Consider the following 21,109-nt stretch of genomic DNA (forward strand, 5'->3'; position numbering starts at 1 on the left):
ACGCTGAGCCTCATAGGAGACATAGGGATGGGTAGCCAAAAGAGAGCTCAAAGAAGCAGGTTTTTAAGAGCAGGGAGAGAGACAGGCAGAGAGGTTTGGGAAAGTTATTTCAGATCTTTTTTTTTAATAAATAAATTTAGAGTACCCAATTATTTTTTCCAATTAAGGGGCAATTTAGTGTGGCCAATCTACCCACCCTGCACATCTTTGGGTTGTGGGGGTGAAACCCACGCAGACACGGGGAGAATGTGCAAACTCCACACGGACAGTGACCCAGGGCCGGGATTCGAACCCGGGTCCTCAGCGCCGTAGGCAGCAATGCTAACCACTGTGCCACCGTGCTGCCCTATTATTTCAGATCTTAAGGCTGAGGCAGCTGAAAGCACAACCACCAATGGCGGAAAAATTAAAATTGGGGTCACACAATAGTCCAGAGTTGGAGGAGCACAAGGGTTCTTGAAGGGCTGTAGGGTTGGAAAAGATTGCAGGGATAGTGAGGGGCAAGTGTGTGGACTGAGGAGTCATGTTGAGAACACTTGGAAGATATTCTGAACACAATTCAACAGCCTTATTTGTATACTTTTTCGCAAATATACTCCATAAGGAATGTATTGATGATTTTGCAATAATCGCCAGTGGAAATAGGAGGGTGAGAGATTTTTGTTTCTTTTCTGGAAAACTGACTTGTAGCTCATGTTTTCAGACTGAACTCTTCGTTCCTCTTTTGCTATTGTGCTGACAAAATGTTTATTTTCAGTCATTCAACATTTCCACATCGCTGGCAATAAATTAAAGAATATAAATTGAAATCTCACTCTCTAGACCAGACTATTCCCAGACATATATGCAGATTTAATTGTGAAAGTAGTACACCCTAAACCTACCCACATAAACATAGCCACATGAAATCTTAAACCAACCATCTGTTAAAACATGAGCGTTAATAGCCATTCCTATCCATGACTGACTCACAGTTAGACATGGTAATTGATGGAATTTTGGAAAGGTAACTAAAGTATGCAATTATTTAAGGTTTTAAAAAAATAATGTGCAACACTAATCAGCGAATCATGCAACATAGAAGAAAGCCTTTTGGTCCATCAATACAATCTCCCCTCACTCCTCTTTGTTCTAAGCATGAAGGTCCGTGTTTCTTTGGTCTCTTACCATAACTGAAGATCCTCATGCCTGGTATCATTATAATAATCTCCCCTGCTGTCTCTCCAAGGCTTTGGCATCCTTTGTAATGTTTTGTACCCAGAGTTGGTCACAATACTCCACCTGAATAAACGTTTGGCATAATATCCTTGCTTTAGTACTCAATGGCTCAAATTTTTAAGTAGTAGGTTGTGCAGGTGGCACAGGAACAGGCTGGAAACTCGAATGTCAGGGCATACTTCTGGCCCACCCTCAGTGATGTAAAGGAACTTATCTTCTCCCAGTAGCTGTCCTCGAGATGCCGGTACCCTGAGACCTGGGAAACCCAGTGGCCAGGACAAAATGGGCAGCACTGTAGCACAGTGGTTCGCACAGCGCCAGGGTCCCAGGTTCTTAGAGATTCCCGGCTTGGGTCACTGTCTATGCGGAGTCTGCATGTTCTCCCTGTGTCTGCATGGGTTTCCTCCGGGTGCTCCGGTTTCCTCCCACAAGCCCCGAAAGACGTGCAGGTTAGATCATTTGGACATTCTGAATTCTCCCTCTGTGTACCCGAACAGGCGGCGAACATGGCGACTAGGGGCTTTTCACAGTAACACATTGCAGTGTAAATGTAAGCCTACTTGTGACAATAAAGATTATTATTAAAAGCAGGTTGTCCTACTTCCATGAAGCTGAATTTAGGATGGCTTGAGGCAGGTTGGTGTCCTGTTGGAATCTATTTCAAATTTTAATATCTGCCCCAGCTCCAAATTACCCATTTTTGGAGTGAAAATTGACCACATGCTGCAATTTGTAAAGCCAGAGACTTTGTATATTTTTTTAACAGCATTTATCTTTCCTGCCTCCCAGTCAAAGATTTGTCTACCACTCCTCGTAGGCCACTATTTCTGCACTCCCTTTAAATTGGAACCCTTTATTTTCTACTACCTTTTCACAATCTTCCTTCCAAAAACCATTAACTCATATTTCTGTGCATTCAATTTCACCTGATATGTGTCTTCCCATTTCCCCAATTCGTCAATGTTTTCCTGAAGTCTGTCAATAACTCCCCTCATTGTTTACTCCATTTGCAACCTTTAGAATTATGCCTTGGATACCTAAACCCGGGACATATTAATGAGAGCTGTAGTTCTAATGCTAACCCCATCCAGTATACTTCCTGTAAGCTTCCCTTCTATCAAAAACAGCCATTCACCACTACCCTCTACTTTCCATCTCTAATTGGCTGATTTGAAATCCATGCTGCCACTGACATTTAGTTCCTATGGAATCCCTTTATTAAAAGTAGGAGTCGGCAGCGGCGGTCCCTCAAAATCGAGGATGACGTCCGTCAGGCTTGATGAGTCTAATGATGATTGAGGAGCCCAATTCTGGACCCACAAGTTCTTCCACAGCGGGGTCTGGTTTCCCTCTCCTTCTGCTGCCACCGTTCTGCCTCACTGTCAAATCGCAGAGCCTCAAAGTGGCTCACGCCTGGATGGACCAGGGGTGGAGCCATACCGAACGGTCCGCAGCCGTCTCCTCACAGCCAGTGGTGTTAATGCCTCTGTGCTTTCGGGCAGCCTTGAGCTTATCCTTATATGTTTTCCTGTGGCTGCCCCTAGAGTGTTGACCAATGGAGAGATATAATGAAAATATATAAATATAGTAAAAATAGGGTTACAGTATTTGCAACGTACCCATCAGATCTCTGCCACCACTCCCACTTCCAGGAAGCATTGGAATATTGTGACCAATGCCTTTGCTTGTTCTACCCACACTTCCCTCAGCAACTTGCAATGCCCCTCCAACCTGGGTAACAGTCCTACTTTTAACACTGCCAACCTTTTATCTCTCTTTATTTTTTTTCATCCTATCCAATTTCTCTCCCCTCTACATACTCCCAAGATATTTTACTTTTTGAAATTCATGGAGTGAGCAAAGAAAATCTTGACATACAGCCAGCTTTGAGAAAGTTCTATCTTGCTTGCCGTTGCAAACTGATTCCAACCAGGCCGTTTGCATTGTCCAATTGTCCATGGCTGGTTGAGTTTCCTTGCATCTGTATTTACAAATATTTGAAGACGAGAAATGAACTGAAGGCTGCACAAACATATAAAATCCTGGTGGGACTGGACAGGCTCGATGCGGGAAGAATGTTCCTGATGTTGGGGACATCCAGAACTAGGGGTCACAGCCTAAGAATAAGGGCTAAGCTCTCTGACGGAAGAACCTCTTCTCTCAGAGAGTTGTGAACTTGTGGAATTCTCTACCACAGAAAGCTATTGGGGCCAGATCAATGGATATATTCAAGAGGGAGCTGGGCGTGGTCCTTGCAGCTAAAGGGAACAAGGGGTATGGAGAGAAAGCGGGAGTTGGATGCTGAATTTGCATGATCAGCCTTGATCATATTGCAGGCTCGATGGGCCGAATGGCCTACTCCTGCACCTCGTTCCTCTGTTTCTATATTTCTAAGGCCAATCCAAGTAAAGCCACAGGTTGTGGGGAAGGCTAAGAGAGCTGTAACATTTCTGTCCATAACATTTTGTGATTGTACTACAGCATAGGCTTTCTCTTTTCAGGATAACTGTGTGCTGGTTCATAACATCAGACAGTTGAATACAGATGAAGATAACTATGGAGATGCTTGTGACAACTGCCGAATATCAATTAACAATGACCAGAGTGACACAGATAGTGATGGGAAAGGTGATGCCTGTGATGATGATATGGACGGAGATGGTGAGTATTTATCTCAAGCAGAAACCGCTAACGCGTCCCAGCTATACAGCTTGTTTGAATGTTTGCCTGTTCACCCATTCTCCTGACATTGCCTAGCTCCTTATGCTAAACGTGAATTGTCAAATTCTTTACCAACCTAAAACATGGTTCGCTAGGTTTCCTTGTCATCAGAGAACAACTATTTAATTAAAGTGTCAATAATGAATTAGGAGGAGGAAATCATTTCATCCCAGCACAATCATCCAGTGAAGCAAACATTTCTAATCACTCACTTGCTCAGATTTTAAGCCCAAGGTATTTTAACTCTCGGGCCCCAGCTGCTTGTGGACAGTCAGCTGTTTCACAGAAAAAGGTAGAAAGCAACAGCTGGCTGTGGCTGCCAGCAGCAGATGTTCTGGGCAGCTGGAGGCTAGGGTGCTGTGGCCAAGGATAACATGCTTGCAAGCTGGGCGACATGGTGGCGCAGTGGTGAGCACTGCTGCTTCTCGGCGCCAAGGACCGGGTTAGATTCCAGTCCCAGGTCACTGTCCGGTGTGGATTTTGCACATTCTCCCCGTGTCTGCGTGGGTCTCACCCCCACAACCCAAAACGATCTGCAGGGTAGGTCAATTGGCCACACTAAAATGCTCGTCGGAAGGTCGTGCGGCAGGCTTTTCAGAATGGTCTTGTTGAGGGAAGGGAGGGGGATTTGGGGCAGAGGAGCCTCCTGGTCATACAAAGGAACAATTTCACCTTACCTTGGAGCATCAACCTCATCCTCACAACAGCTTCTGACTTGCTTCCACCTAGTGGAAGAGCCACGGCCACATCTCTACCCAGGTTCAAATTAAAATCCAATAAGCATCCTATTGGTGTAATGGGTCCTTGATTGTATTTTAACTCGATACTGTGCACTGACCAGTATTCCACTGGGCAGTCCTGATGGATGCATGGAGTTAAAATTACCAATTTCCCCTCTACTGCCCACATCACTGGTTCTCCCTGGAAGCCCATTTATGTGAAGAAGAATTTCCTTATCTCAATCCTAAATTTATCTTTCACTGATTTGAACTTGCATCCTCTTATACAACTCTTGCAATTTAGTTTGAAGTAAATTTCCGCATTGATCTGTTCTGTAAAATTGCCGTTTAATATACCTCAATAAGATCACCTCTCTATCATCTCCTTCACAAGACTGAAAAGCTTATGGGGTTTCATTTCATCCTCCTCACTCTGATATTGGGAATCAATCTCATGGCTTTTCTCTGAACAGCACCTTGGACGGGATTCTCTCAGCCCGGGGCCGGGCGAATCGCGCCACGCCGCCCCGACGCCGGCACGCGATTCTCCGCAGAGCGGCGCCGGCGTGGTTAGCACGGCACCGGTTGCGGGCCACTCTACGCGGCCGGCCCACCGATTCATGGGCCGACCGACCGTTGTGAAAACGCTGAGTCCCGCCGGCGCCGTCCACACCTGCTCTCAGCCGGCGGGAACTCGGCGTGGAAGGGTCAGGGGGCGGCCTGTTGTGGGGCGGTCCGAACCCGAGGGGGGCTCCGATGTGGCCTGGCCTGCGATTGAGCCCACCGATCAGCGGGCCGGCCTCTCTGGCTGGGGGCCTCGTTTCTTCTGCGCCGGCCCCTGTAGCTCTGCGGCATGTTGCGTCGGGGCTGGCACGTTGATGGAAGGTACCACGCATGCGCGCGATAGCGCCGGTGCCACTGCGCATGCGTGGACCCTGCGGCGCCCAGTTCGTGCCGGGATCAGCAGCTGGAGAGGCGTGATCCGCGGTAGAATTAGTCGTGTGGTCGGCCTGTTCACGCCGTTGTAAAACCGACCGGTATAAGGTTTCGCCGGCCACCACCATTTTCTCTCTCTCTCTGACACCCCCCCCCCCCTCCCCCACCCCACCCCAGCAAACCTACTGTTGGGTGAACATAAAATTCAGCTCAATAGATAAGCTGAGGGGGAAGGGGTTTTTGCACAGTGTTGCTTCAAATCTGTCCTTTGTGCAGACTATGTAGATTTCCTGAGGGCAGACAGCCCATGGGTCACACAGATAGCAGCCAACCATACTGTCTGCCCATGTGAAATCCATACCTCTGCTTTGAAGCAACACACCAAAGATTTTCCACTGTGGTCTCACCAGAACACTAGCCACCTTTGAGCATCACTTCTTCTGACTTGTACTGTTAGGAGTTTTGATTGTAAAGTTTAACACTATTTGTTTATTTGTCTGGTTGGTGATTGACTTTAATAGAGCTCCTACCTCATTAGCTATTTCACTAGCTTTCCCTATTGAGTATGTATACAGATCACTGATGTTCCTATATCTATTGCTTGTTACCTGTCAATATTAATGTTTTTCGGCACTTATTCCAGTTTCATTGACAGTCTCCTCATTTTGTTTTCCATTTTAACCAGTCATCTTCCAAAATATGGAACAAATAACTGAACCAAACTTTAGTTCTCCAACCACACAATTAGTCGTTCAGATAACAGGTTTAGTTGACGGCCACTTTCTGCATCTTCCTGCAGGGATCAAAAATTTCTTGGACAACTGTCAACGAGTCCCCAACGTCGACCAGAAGGACAGAGATAATGATGGTGTCGGTGATGCTTGTGATAGCTGCCCAGATGTCATCAACCCGAACCAGGTCTGAGCCACTAACATTTTTTAAAACACTAAATTGACACCTTCAGCAGATTGTGTCGTGTAGCAGTGTTCAGAGTAGAAGTGCTGCAAACAGTCTTTTATTTTTATTTTGCACACTTCATTAATTAAATTGCAAATGCATTTTTCAGAACAAATTGTGCTCATGAAAAGTGAAGAATGTGAACACAGAGGAATACAATGTTTGCTATTACAAATTCCAGTTTCTATCAATTCAGCTTGAGGCAGGGCAGCACGGTGGCCTAGTGGTTAGCACAGCTGCCTCACGGCGCTGAGGTCCCAGGTTCGATCCCGGCTCTGGGTCACTGTCCGTGTGGAGTTTGCACATTCTCCCCGTGTCTGCGTGGGTTTCGCCCCCACAACCCAAAAATGTGCAGAGTAGGTGGATTGGCCATGCTAAATTGCCCCTTAATTGGAAAAAATAATTGGGTAATCTAAATTTATAAAAAAAAAAAAAAAAATTCAGCTTGAGGCAAAGAAAACTCCCTCTAATTTGCCCCTTTAAAATGTCACCATCCCATTTAGTCTCAATTATTCCAATAGGCTACTGACCACCCCTTCCCAACAAACACCCCCCCCCCCCCAATTGTAAACTTTGGCTCATCCAAAGCTCTCCCGTGACCGTATTGTATTCCACATCAGGTCTCACTCACCTATGACCCCAGTGCCCTGCTGGCCTACATTGGAAAGCAGTCCCTCAGTTTTTCAAGTTGGAAATTCTCAATTTTGATCTCCAAATCGCTTCATCCCTTCTGGACTCTGGAACCTTCTTCAGGAGTACAGCCCTTTGCGACTGCTCAGTTCCTTCACCCCATTGGGGTGGCTGTGCCTTCAGCCATCTTGGGCCTCTTATAATTGTATTACTTAATTTATCCTGACAGTGATATCTCCTCGTCGATATGACTGAGTCATGACATTGATGAGTTGAGATTCCAGTAAAGAGGGCTGTTGGGTAGGGGATGTTGAAACAGCCATCCCTTCCATTCACTCTGGCAACAACACGATTCTGACATGCTGCCTCCTGGAATGATTCTCCAGTGCTCAGTGCTTTACTCACACCAGCCATATTTTTAAAAATTCATTTATGGGATGTGGGCATCGCCGGTTAGGTCAGCATTTATTGCCCATCCCTAGTTGCTGTTCAGAAGGTGGTGGTGAGTCGCCCTCTTGAACCGCTGCAGTCCTTGAGGTGTAGGTACACCCACTGTGCTGTTCGGGAAGTTCCAGGATTTGGATTTTTGTTTATTGTCACGCGACCAAGGTTCAATGAAAAGTATTTTTCTGCGAGCAGCTCAACAGGTCATTAAGTACATGACAAGAAAAAGAAATAAAAGAAAATACATAATGGGGCGACACAAGGTACACAATGTAACTACATAACACAGGCATTGGGTTAAGCTTACAGGGGTGTAGTGTTAATGAGGTCAGTCCTTAAGAGGGTCGATTAGAAGTCTGGTAAGAGCGGGGAAGAAGCTGTTTTTCAGTCTGTTCGTGCGTGTTCCCAGACTTTTGTATCTCCTGCCCGATGGAAGAAGGATGTTGCCACAGCAACAGTGAAGGAACAGCGATATATTTCCAATTCAGGGTGGTGAGTGACTTGGAAGGGGAACTCCAGGTAGCGGGGTTCCCAGGTATCTGCTGCTCTTGTCCTTCTAGATGGTAGTGGTTGTGGATTTGAAAGGTGCTGTCTAAGGAACCTTGGTAAGTTACTGCAGTGCCTCTTGTAGATGGTACACAAGGATGCCACTGTTCGTCGGTGGTGGAGGGTTTGAATGTTTGTGGAAAGAGGAACAATCAAGCGGGTTGCTTTGTCCTGGATGGTATTGAGCTTCTTGAGTGTTGTTGGAGTTGCACTCATCCAGGCAAGTGGAGAGTATTCCATTACACTCCTGACTTGTGCCTTGTAGATGGTGAACAGGCTTTGGGGGGTCAGGAGGTGAGTTACTTGCTGTATGATTCCTAGCCTTTGACGTGCCCTGGTGGATACAATATTAATATGGCTAGTCCAGTTCAGATTCTGATCAATGGTAATCCAAAGGATATTGATTGTGGGGGATTCAGCGATGGTAATGCCATTGAATGTCAAAGGGCGGTGGTTAGATCCTCTCTTGTAGGAGATGGTCATTACCTGGCACTTGTGTGGTGCAAACATGACTTGCCACTTGTCAGCCCAAGCCTGGATATTGTCCAAGTCTTGCTGCATTTAGACTGGGACTGCTTCATTATCTGAGGGGTTGTGAATGGTGAAGGTGGTGCAGTATCCGCAAACATCCCCACGACTGCTTTATGGTGGAAAGAAGGTTGTTGATCAAGCAGCGGAAGATGTTTGGGCCTAGGAGACCACCCTGAGAAACTCCTGCAATGGTGTCCTTGAGCTAAGATGATTGTCCTCCAACCACCACAACCATCTCACTTTTTGCCAGATATGACTCCAACCAGTGGAGAGTTTCCCCCCTGATTCCCATTGACTTGGGTTTAACCAGGGCTCCTTGATGCCATACTCGGTCAAATACTGCCTCGATGTCAAGTGCAGTCACACTTACCTCACCTCTGGCATTCACCTCTTTTATCCGTGTTTGAGGCTATAATGAGGTCAGGATCTGAGTGACCCTGGTGGAACCCAAACTGAGCATCCGTGAGCAGGTTATTCCTGAGTAAGTGTCGCTTGATAGCATTGTTGATAACTCCTTCTATCACTTTGCTGATGAGAGTAGACTGATAGGACGGCAATTGGCTGGGCTGGATTTGTCCTGTTTCTTGTGTACAAGACACACCTGGGCAATTTCCCACATTGCTGGGTAGATGCCAGTGTTGTAGCTGTGCTGGAACAGCTTGGCTGGGGATGCGGCAAGTTCTGGAGCACAAGTTCTCAGTACTATTGGCGGGATGTTGTCAGGGCCCATAGCCTTTGCAGTATTCAGTGGTTTCAGCAGTTTCTTGATATCACGTGGAGTGAATAATATTGGCTGAAGATTGACATCTGTGATGCTGGGGACCTCCGAAGGAAACCAAGATGGATCATCCATTCATGCAACATCTCAGCTTCTGTTCGCTTTGCCTCAAGAGGGCTGCCTCCACTCCCTTCATCACAGTGCCATGCGCTCTCACCATCTCGTTGGTTTCTCCAATGCTGACCGAATGGGAGCCAGGGCCTGTTCTATCGACTTGCGAAGATCTCCAGACACAATTTACCATTGCTTCTCGAATTCAGCCACCAAGATGCCTGGGTGTGCCTCGAATTCGACCATTAGTGGAGTGGACGGAGTCGCAGCAGCAGCCTCCACCATTTTCTCCAACAAAGACCTCCGAGAAGCCTCCGATTCCGTCGATGAATTTCTTCAGTTTTCTTTGCCCTGTCCTTCTGGGCGTTTTCCTTATGTGGGCACCTAATACAATCGGTCAGGTGTGACTTTGAGCAAAAGTACATCCAGAAATTGGGCAAAAAGGGCTAAAAATGCAGTACCCTGGCAGGAACCACCCCGTGTAGGGGCTACAATGGGCATTGCCCTTGGATGGGCTACCTGCTACCCTTCCGACAAATGGCAGCTGGGTGGGGAGAAGGGTATGGTGGAGGGTAGGATAGGGGCACCTTCATGGCCGATGTCACTCTGCAGATCCAAGGCAAGATGGCTACCTTGCAGGCCGCGGCAATGACGGTCCTTGCCTGGACCGCCCCAGTCCTGTGGGGGCACGCCAGCCACACGGCCCATTCCCCTGTCACATACCCCCACAACAACCAGCCCAGTCAGTTTCCAGGCCGGCAGCCCACCGTTGCGCCGTTTCCTCTCTTTCCCTCATCAGCCACGCCGCTGGTTTCACGATTTGTAAAAGCAGAAGTAAACCGGGCCGTCAGGAATTCTCCCCAGTGGAAGCGGAGAATCACGGAGGTCCCAGAAAATACCGGGTCAGGCCTGCTAATGATATGCCAACGGTGTTTACTGTACGTGCGTTCTGGAATGCGAATTGCCGTTAAACCAGCACGTGCCACGCTTTCGCCGTCAGAACCGATACTCCGCCCATTCGTGTTTTCCAATTCCAGCGTCAGCCGACAGAGAATTCCGCCCAAGATCTTTATTCTTTCAGTGCAGATTTCTCCTGCAAATAACCTTCTCGAACTCTGCTTTGTCTAAGAGTCATCCAGACTCGAAACGTTAGCTCCCTTCTCTCTCCACAGATGCTGTCAGACCTGCTGAGATTGTCCAGCATTTTCTGTTTGTTTTTTCAGATTCCAGCATCCGTAATAATTAGCTTTTTCCTCAAATTGCAATCTGCATCGATTCGTGCAGGATTCTACATGTATTTCTGTGCAGGTCAATCTTATCTGCGTGTACAGTTTTGTGTGACTTGTTTGTCTTTCCATAACACACATTTCTCTCTGTTTACAGTCAGACATCGATAATGATCTCGTTGGAGATTCCTGTGACACAAATCAAGACAGGTACACTGTTACAATGGTCAGATATTTCTAAAATGTACTGCCTCGTCTTGGTAAGGTAAAGGGACACAATCTTCCCTGTGCTATTTAAATGGAGGCATGAACGTATTTTCATAGCTGAGATGGGGTTAATGAATTGTTAAATGTTTGCTGCAATGTGCAAGCAATAAACTCTAAAAGACACTTAGCAATTAAAATAAAAAAGATGTCTGTTACATATAATTCCAAACTCCAATGTTTAAACTTTTTAAATGTTGAATGTTCGAAGAAGGTTAAGATCAGACCCATTGTCCTTTAGAGAAGGAAATATGCCACAATTATCTGGTCTGGTGTAGAGTCCTTGAATATTTTAGGGTAGGGCTGGATAGATACTTGATAAGCAAAAGGTTATCGGGATAGGTGGGAATGTGGAGTTAAGGTTACAATCAGATCGTCCATTATCTTGTTGAATGGCGAAGCAGGCTGGATGGGCAGAGTGGCCTCCATCTGCTCCTAATTTGTATGTTTGCATGCTCGTCTGTAATTTGTTGATTCTTAACTGCCCTCTGAAATGACCTAGCAATCCACTCAATTCAGGGCAATTAGGGATGGATGTCAAATCCACCTCCCATGAAAGAATAATATATTTTAAAAAGAAACAATGGGGCTGGTTTAACACACCAGGCTAAAGAGCTGGCTTTTGAAGTAGACCAAGGCAGGCCAGCAGCACGGTTCAATTCCCGTACCAGCCTCCCCGAATAGGCGCCGGAATGTGGCGACGCGAAGGGGCTTCTCACAGTAACTTAATTTGAAGACTACTTGTGACAATAAGCGATTTTCATTTCATTTCAAGTTCCATGGATGGTACGGTGGCATAGTGGTTAGCACTACTGCCTCACAACATCAGAGGCCCAGGTTCGATCCCGACCTTGGGTGACTGTCTGTGTGGAATTTGCACGTTCTCCCCGTGTCTGCTTGAGTTTCCTCCGGGTGCTCTGGTTTCCTCCCACAATCCAAAAATGTGCAGGTTAGGTGGATTGGCTATGCTAATTTGCCTTTTAACATCCAAAGATGTGCAGGTTAGGTGGGATTACGGGGGTAGGTTGTGGATTGGGCCTAGGTAAGGTGCTCTTTCAGAGGGTCGGTGCAGACCCGTTGGGCGGAATGGCCTTCTCGCGCACTGTAGGGATTCTATGGATCTTATGGACTATGTTAACTGCCTGCTTGCTTGCCTAGCTTCCACCAGCATTGCCTCCCTTTGGTTACTTCACCCCTATTTTCAATCTGCTATCTGACACAATGTATTCCTTTTGAGTGAGGAAAATGTAACAACAGGCCTCTGGCAGTGAAGGTCTCTAACTACCCATTAGAAATATGCTTCAGAGTGGTCCAAGTAACATATAATTAGCTATTTCCTGCTTTCAAGTTGTGATAACATGTAATAATTACTGAAGGTGCAGTATTGAGTCAATTCCTAATGGCCCAGTACTCATTCCTGATTGGTACTGAAGGCAAGAGTTTACATCTTAACATTCTGTGCCGGACTGTAGGTACCTAAACACACTACCTTAACAGCCCAACTTTAAGCAGCCTGACAGCCTTTGTATCCATTTCAATGTAATTGCCCCACTCCCAAGTGGTAGTTAATGAGGGGTGAGCACTACAAACACAACAAATACTTTATCAAAATGCGCGCAGGCAGTGCTGAATCAGATAAACATATGAAGGATATCCTGTTCTTTCTGAAGACTTTTTTTACCATTTGAATGTCAACATCACCAACAGAGAGCTAACTGCAGTCTACATAGACTTTAGAGATGTTTTCTGACTGGGTGTTGCTATTCGCTACCTGTTCCATTTCATAGAAATGTTGGAAAATTAAACCCTATTTTCTGCCAGGATATCAGCTGCTACTGAACACATTTACCTGGGAAATGATTGCAGGAGAAAGCTTACAGTCCTGAATTTCATATGGTTTGCCTGATGTCTGAGAGGCTGCTGTTAGAAGAATGTCCTCTTGGGCCAACCTTGGCCTAATTCCATTGACATTTGAGGATAACCTACTTTGCGGAAATCCTTTTTGGACTGAACTCCTGGGTGGGTTGGAAATCTGGCTTCAGGAAAATCATGTACAGTGCACACCTAAATTTGAGATATGGGCTTGTAAATGGGCAATTCTTCCCACCATGAGGTGGAATATTATTCCTGTAAAGTACAGTCACGTATCAGTGGGATTGATTCACAATCGGCCCATGCAAATGTTTTGTCTGGCTTACCAATGGCCAAAATACACATGGGTCAATGAACATCTAACAACCTTAAAAACCACAGTGGCAGCAGTCATATATTCCATTCCTTGTGTGATTTCCTTCAAGAAAGCAGATAGTATGGCATTAGTTGACAAATCTTGTTAAACAGTCCCTCACATGTAAGCTTCTGAATGTGGGAATGTTGAATTTTCACATGTATTGACATTTCCATTGATGTCTGGTGATGTTCTGTGCATAGCCTTGTAAACCATGGTCTCCGCAAAGTGTGCATGAATGAGTATTTGTGCATCTGTGTGTGAGTTTGAGAGCTGGATCTATAGGGCACGATTCTCCCGAACCGCGACTATGTGCTCCCACCAGCGGGAAAAGCAGAGTGATTCCCATTGGCGCTAGCTGTGACCCCGATATGCCATTCAATGGCACTTTGAATTTATTTTGCCTCAGGCGGGTATTCAGTGCCATTCCATGGCACACCAGGGCCTGCACATTGGATTTGAGAGGGACGGGGCCTAATCTCCCTGACAGGTCTTGCTCCTCAGAGACCGGCGTGCCATGTTTAAAGAACATCCCATTCTCAGAATGGTGCTGCAGCAACCAACGACACCCCCCCCCCCCCCCCCCCCCCCCGGATCGCTAGCAGGGCACCCACCACCATACTCATTAGCAAGAGCTCCCCTCCTCAGTACCCCCCATCAGCCCCCGTACAGCTCCAACCCCTTCATCTTCCCACACCCACTGTTCTCCCCTTCAGCCCCCCTCATTGCCCCTTTACCCCCGTACCCCCTTTCATCCCCCATTCACCCCCGCCCTCCCCTTCAGCCCACCCATTCAATCCCATCACTTCAGGTTCCCTCCCTCCCCCCCCCCCCCCCCCTTGGCAGTGCAAACTTCACATCTTGCACTGAGGGGTGGCAGGGGGGTGGGATCCTCCTTACAATTACCTCCAGGGAGTTCCTCCATGGGAGGTGGGGGGTCAGGGGGGGTTTGCCATGGACTGGAGGGGCTCAGGCCTGGGGCCTTTCCTTGGATATGGCCTGTTTGGCTGCTCTTCCATCTGAAGCCTTTAAACCCATTAAACAGTCATTCAGTATCTAAAAGTTAACTTTTCTCATAATAAAGTGAAAGTGTTCTCATCTTACCTCTAAACCCTTTAAAAGGTGGTCAGATGCCAAGTTTAAAGGTCTGTGAGATGAAGGTTAAAATAATCTCTTTAAAATGGTGGAAAAGTTTGAAGTGGTTTTCTTAGTCAATGTCATTGCTCTTTAAAGTATAGGTTAGGTGGATTGGCCTTGATAAATTGCCCTTAGTGTCCAAAATTACCCTTAGTGTTGGGTGGGGTTACTGGGTTATGGGGATAGGGTGGAGGTTTTGACCTTGGGTACAGTGCTCTTTCCAAGAGCCGGTGCAGACTCGATGGGCCGAATGGCCTCCTTCCGCACTGTAAATTCTATGAAATCTATGAAGCCTGTATGTATGCCTGGAAGCCTAAAAGCTTTGAACTGCATTGTTTACATTCCACTTCATACTGAAAGCTTTCTAATTGGCAAGTTGAGATAGTTTCAAAGCAGAGATTTGAATTGTTTGTTTATATAGCTCTTCAGGGATCAATTGACTCGAGGAGCAGGTTTTTCTAATCGCAGTTTTTTTTTAACAAGGCTGCTTTTTTGTTCCTAAGTGCTTCCTGGAAAGAACAAGTTGCATTTTGGCATGCTGACAGACTGTTTAAAGGGTTCAAAGGCTGCAGATGGAAGAGCAGCCAAATAAACCTTGTTCCAGGAAAGATCCCTGACTTGAGCCCCTCCAGCCCAGCACAAGCCCTCTGGACCCTGATCGGTACCCTGCCCGCCAATGACATGCTAAACAGCTCCAAAGAGATATTTGCATGCTCACGCTGTGTTGGGCCAGGAGGTTCGTCGGGGATGTTGTGAACCCCCGTTATGGCCAGCAGAGCAGGCTGGGTTTGACGTCCGGCACAGATCCCGATTTTGGCCCGACACAAGATTCAGCAAGCCATTGCGCATCCTGTGGTGAGCTGCCGGCCCCAGATAATCCAGGCCTTAGTTTAAGTTCCCTAATGTAAATGCATGGGTAATAAATTGTCCCTCAAGTGACATTGGTTTATGGAATATTATAACAGCTGCTTGAGAGGCACAGCTTTTGTTGAGTACAAAGATGTGGAGTAACGAAGATTAAAAGTGACAAGTAAATAGCTAAAATGTTTCAATGCATTATTTTGCTTTGACAGCGATGGAGACGGTCATCAAGACAGCAATGACAACTGCCCAAACGTCATTAACAGTTCCCAAGTGGACACAGATAAGGATGGACTTGGAGACGAGTGCGATGATGATGACGACAATGATGGAATTCCAGATGTTTTTCCACCGGGTCCAGATAATTGCAGGCTGGTCGCCAATCCAGGGCAGGAGGATGATAACTGTGAGTTTGAGTGCTATTCATATCCGAAAAACATAGTTCGGAACAAGAAAGGCTAATTGGCAGCTCAAACATGTGCTTTTCGAAAGGTCATGTAGAATTTACACTCTTGGCGAAACTAACCAACCGAACCACAAGTATAAACTTTCAGTTACACTACAAACTTTCTTACTGCACACTGAAGCTAATTGGACAAAGTTCTAGAATATGAAGTAAAGTTTATTTTTATATTATTCAACCTTGAATCGATCTTACAAATAAGATGCAATTTTTTTTAGTCGTCCATGGGATGTGAGCATCACTGGCTGGGCCAGCATTTGTTTTCCATCCCTAATTGCCCTTAAACTAAATGGCTTGCTCGGCTATTTCAGAGGACATTTAAGAGTCGACCACATTGCTGTGAGTCTGGAGTCACATGTTGGCCAGACCAGGTATGGATGATAGATTTTCTTCCCTGATGAACACTAATGAATCACTGGGCTTTTACAACAATCGACAATGGTTTCAGGGTCACCATTAGACTTTCAGTTTCATATTAATATGTTGAGATCGGATTTCATTTTCTCCCATATTGAATATTGGATTATCTATACTTATCCTTACAATTTCCATCTGTAACTATATTCAACATAGCATTTATGCAAAGTTTATTCCATGCATTCGCTCATTTCTTCTCATTTCCAGTGTTGTGAAAGATTTTATTTCTTCTGGTCTTTGATCACAGTTGAAGGGACATGACCTGTTTTAGATAGATCGGGTGGGAGTTAATGCCCTCCCCTGTGCCAAGAGGCATTTAATCGGATGGGAGGGTGCCAGTTGAGGATCCTGCCACCTTCCTGCCTCTGGCCCGATTAGGTCAGAACAATATTATCTCGGCACCAGCGACACTCGCTGGACGACTCGCTATGTAGGAAGCTTGAACAGAAACCCTGTCAGGCTCCCTCGTTCAAAGACGCTCAGTGCCTGATTGAGGGATTCAGCATCAGGGAAGGGTGGGAGAGCCACGTCCTGCACTTATTACTGACTCCCCTTCCTCCTCTCCTGTGACCCTCCCCTCACGACCTCCTCCTCCTCCCAGCTATCGGTCACCCGTGCCTGGGTCCCACATCGACATGTGTGGGTGCATTACCAGCAGCAGCCGTTGCCTTCCCTATGTGCTGCCTAGCATTAAAGGCAGCCGGCCTCTGATTGATCGGTCTCTCTGATGGGTGGGATGTCTGCCCCTGGATACCTTGATTCGGGGAACAAAGAACCAAGAACAGTACAGCACAGGAACAGGCCCTTCGGCCCTCCAAGCCTGTACCGGTTATGATGCTACCTTGGCCAAAAGGGTGGTATCATGACCAGTACAGGTCAAAAGGAAGGCCCACCACTACCCAATTTGGCGCTTAATGTGATGCCAGCAGCGGGCCTTCCCGAAGAGAGGTGACATGAGGCTTTTGCCACCTGTCCAGCCAATTTCCTCATCCCTGACTTGGGGGAACATCAACAGCCAGTGTACCCATTGAACTGGGTGCTGCAGGGGCCAATTTGGGCTCCACACCTGGCTGTGACTTAGATACCCAAAGATTTTGAAGGTTATTTATTGAAATGGGTTGTGACCTTTTCCCTCATTTTGATTACAACGTGATGGTGACAAGATTTGAACCTCAGAGTTGCTCCTTGGTTGCAGCTATTGTTTGATTGTTTGAAGCTGAGTTTGGAATAATGTGAGCAAGGTCTGTCAACATTAAAATGGAAAACATTTCATGGAGTGTAGCGAATGTGTAATAGACTGCAACGTAATAAGGAATGGTGTTCAGAGCATGTTATGGGTTATAAATGCCAACCTAATTCAGTATTACAAAGAGCAATTCAATTCAATAGTGTCCAAACCTTGGTTGCTTGTCCCTGGGGTTGCTATGACATTTTGATATTTATTGATTTTTAAAAACAACAGATTATTAACAGCAACTATCATGCCATCTGAAATCTGATAAAAGTGCATTTTATACTCACTGTGCTTTCATTATTTATTCAGTCGATGGAGTAGGAGATATTTGTGAAGGTGATTTCGATCATGACACAATCATTGACAGGATCGATGTTTGCCCTGAGAATGCCGAGGTGACTCTAACTGACTTCAGGGCGTACCAAACTGTTGTTCTTGACCCTGAGGGAGATGCACAAATTGACCCAAACTGGGTTGTACTTAACCAGGTGAGAACGCTTTATATTATTTTACAGTAATAATTTTAAAAACGTACGAGGGGGACGATTTTAAGCCCTCTCTCTCCATCCCTCGGAAGCTCAGGGCTGGCTCATAATCCGGAGAGAATCAAAAAACGTGATTCGTGCCACGGGAACTTCATTTGAACTCATTAGAATATCATTAGCGAGCACTCCCTCCGGACCTTACACCCCCCCCCCCGGTCACGGAATATTCACCGGGTGTCGGCACAACGTCACGCCAGCGGCATTGACAACATATCTGCATGAACATTAACCTGGTGGCCTCAGCTCCGAGGGGGATATCAGAGGGAGGCACTCAGGCAACCATGGCTCTCCAGGCTTGTCGGTGTTCAGGGTGCACCGGAGAGGGCATGGGGGGCAGCACCTCCTCAGTCAGAAGGTGACGGGACTCCTCCAGTCGCCTTGCAGTCGAAGGAGCGATGCTATCATGTCTTCCTGATTCTCATGACTCTGCCTTTGCTGTTCCAACAGCTCGGGGATGATTGGACTGAGGGGCACATCATCGGCCAGGGGCTCAGCATCCCTCCGAGTGCCAGTTCCCTGGGACGTCCTTGCATCCACCTGCTGTGGATCTTTAGCTGTGAGATGCTCACCAGTTAGTCACCCAGAAGCCTGCCTACTACTCAATCCCACCGAGGTGTGAGTATCTGAGTTGGTGGAGGGTGCGGGTGACAGCTGTGATGCCTCTTCTGTCGTTATATCTGAGAGGTCTTGCTCAGAGCTGCTCAGGTCTGGCCATTCAAGGGAAACCAGGATGGTCTGGGCTGCTCGTCCTATTTCCCTGAAAGGGAAGGGAGATGTAATTAGTACATCATAGGGGTTTGAGGAATGATTGTTTGTCCTCAGGGTTCTCACTTTTGCCGCTGCCTCCACTTGTCCATCAATGCAGGCACGGTCAGGTGCTGTCCCGGCCTGTTGAAGGGGGTCTTTGCTCATGCTGGATCAGGTTACGGAGCTCCTGCATAATTCCGGCGAACTGTGCCCTCTCACGCCATTTGTGCTTGAGTTTGTCCGTGGAGGCACAGATAGGGAGAGTGTAGGCGGGAGTCCTGCCAGTTCAGATGGTTGAGAAGTGGCATTTGTGGACCTGGATTGGGAGCAGGGTTCTGAGGAACAGAGCTAACACTGGGGGGCAGCATGGGGGTGGGGTGGCAGAGAAGAGGGCCTCGTCCCTTATGGGAAACCGCGAGGTGACTGGGTGAGATATCGCCTTGGAGGTGCAAGTGGTGGGTGAGGGCGTGCAGTAAGAGACTGGAGGTGGCAGACTTACCCTGGCTGCGTGAAGAAGGTCACTCATATTCTTCCTGCACTGCTGCCCCATCCTCTTCTAGAGAAAGCTGGCACTCACCAATGTAGCTATTGCCTCCCAGGCGTGGGTGGTCATTTTGCTGGTGGGCCGCTTCCTGGAGTGCGGGTACTGTACTTCCCGCCTCTTCTGCACTCCATCCAGAAGTATTTCCGTGCTGCCATTGTGCTGAGTGGATCTGGAACAAGTGCTGGGGAAGCGTTTAAGTGATTGCAGTGAATAAGTTTCCCCGGGAGAGCAAATCGGCTGGAGGCCATCAAAAGCACGGCGTGAATCTCGTGGGAAGAAAAACATTTCTTTAAGAGGGGTAAGATCCCGTGAGCAATCCTGTCGACTCTGTCATCAGGATTCACACCGTTTTTCTTTCCGGAACTGAAACTTTGCCATTTTTTGGTAAGATTCTGCCCTAAGAATTGGCAGCTGTCTAGCCCTGAAGCCCCTCCCTAAACATCTTTGTCATTGTTGAGCTCCACAATTCCCCCCTTATAAACATCTCCCTCGCACTACCTCTCTATTGATGCTGTTTGAAATCATACCTCTTTGATCAAGTTTTCAGTCAAATTTTGTCTAATAATGCTCTTGTGAAGTGACATTTTGCTATTTTAAAGGTGTTATAAGTGTAATCAATGAATTTGTTACCTCCACATTCAACTATTCCAATGTTCTTCTGACTGGCTTCCAATTTTTACTTCCAGTAATCTTAAACTCATTCAAAACTCTGTTGCCCGCATCCTAGGCTGCATCAAGTCATGTCCACCACTGAGCTTGCTGATCAACATTGGCACCTCATTGATTTTAAAGCTCTCATTCTTGTTTTTAAATCCTTCCCTGGCCTCACCCCTCCCTATCTCTATAACCTCCGACAATCCCACAGATTGCTGGAATCTCCACAATGTACATCCCCAATTTCCATCGCTTCATCATTGGCAGCCATGCCTTCAAATGCTGAGCTCCAAGCTCTCGAATTCCCTTCCTGACCGTCTCCGCTTCTCTGCTTCTCTCCATGTCTTCCTCTAAGGCATTGGTTAAGACCTAGTTTTTGGTCACTGTCTTAGAATCTCAGTGTCAAATTTTGTTTGATAATCACTCCTGTGAAATGCTTTAAATGTGCAATGTAAATGCAAGTTGTTGTTTTCTGTAACCAATTGAATCATTACAGGGTATGGAAATTGTGCAGACGATGAACAGTGATCCAGGCCTGGCAGTTGGTATGTGAAATCATTCAGCATATTTCAGTTTATAGACATCCTTATTTCAGCTTTAGAATATTGGTAGTCTATAACAGCCATCAAACCCAACAGGAAGCTCAAATCAACTAGATATTGAGGAGGTTTCATCTTGTTTTGGAGGTGGTAAACTAAATGGTTTTAACACGAGTAAATGTATGTCTCTATTCCGCTATAACTCCTCTCTGTAGATAATTATCCTTCACCCTCGACAATCCCTGTTCTTCATTTTTCTTGGTTCTTCTGTTTCACTCGCACTGCTCGTCTCTTTTCTGCTGGTTTACAGATTAGATGGTTCACACTGTGAATGCTGGAGCCTTTTACACCACTCGGCTGAACTTCAAGGCAAAGGTTTCCTGTTCATGGTTGAATCTATGCTCTTGCTTGGCCTGTGGTTTCACCTGAGTTAACATCTCATAAAAATGTTCACAGAAACAGGGCGGAAGGCCATCCGGAGGAACGTATAGGCCACTGTCACCTACAAACCTGTCAGCAAGAGACAGCAAAGATTTGCCCGTGCCCTAAAAGATAGGGCGGAATTTTCTCCACCATATAGTCCTGCATTTAGAATAAAAAACTTAAAGGGAGCAGCCCCATGACATAACGCAGGCAGGGCAGCCTCTGATTCACCCACCCCACCAGCTACTGAGGCCCTCGAAGATTGGGGCGCCAGTTGTAAAGGCTGCCCCAGTGCAA

The 21,109-nt window shown here is 46.6% G+C and overlaps 1 protein-coding gene across 1 annotated transcript in view; it reads left to right on the forward strand.

The window, feature by feature from the left end:
• thbs4a (thrombospondin 4a) overlaps nt 1-21,109 on the forward strand; it is a 123,734-nt gene that overhangs the window by 72,949 nt on the left and 29,676 nt on the right. The window contains exons 13-18 of the mRNA XM_038805576.1: nt 3,720-3,879; nt 6,394-6,512; nt 10,915-10,967; nt 15,459-15,652; nt 17,670-17,848; nt 20,347-20,395. Coding sequence (XP_038661504.1) covers nt 3,720-3,879; nt 6,394-6,512; nt 10,915-10,967; nt 15,459-15,652; nt 17,670-17,848; nt 20,347-20,395 — 754 coding nt within the window. The remainder of the gene's footprint in view (nt 1-3,719; nt 3,880-6,393; nt 6,513-10,914; nt 10,968-15,458; nt 15,653-17,669; nt 17,849-20,346; nt 20,396-21,109) is intronic.

The sequence above is a fragment of the Scyliorhinus canicula genome, chromosome 8 (assembly GCF_902713615.1).
Source record: "Scyliorhinus canicula chromosome 8, sScyCan1.1, whole genome shotgun sequence".
Lineage (NCBI taxonomy): Eukaryota > Metazoa > Chordata > Chondrichthyes > Carcharhiniformes > Scyliorhinidae > Scyliorhinus > Scyliorhinus canicula.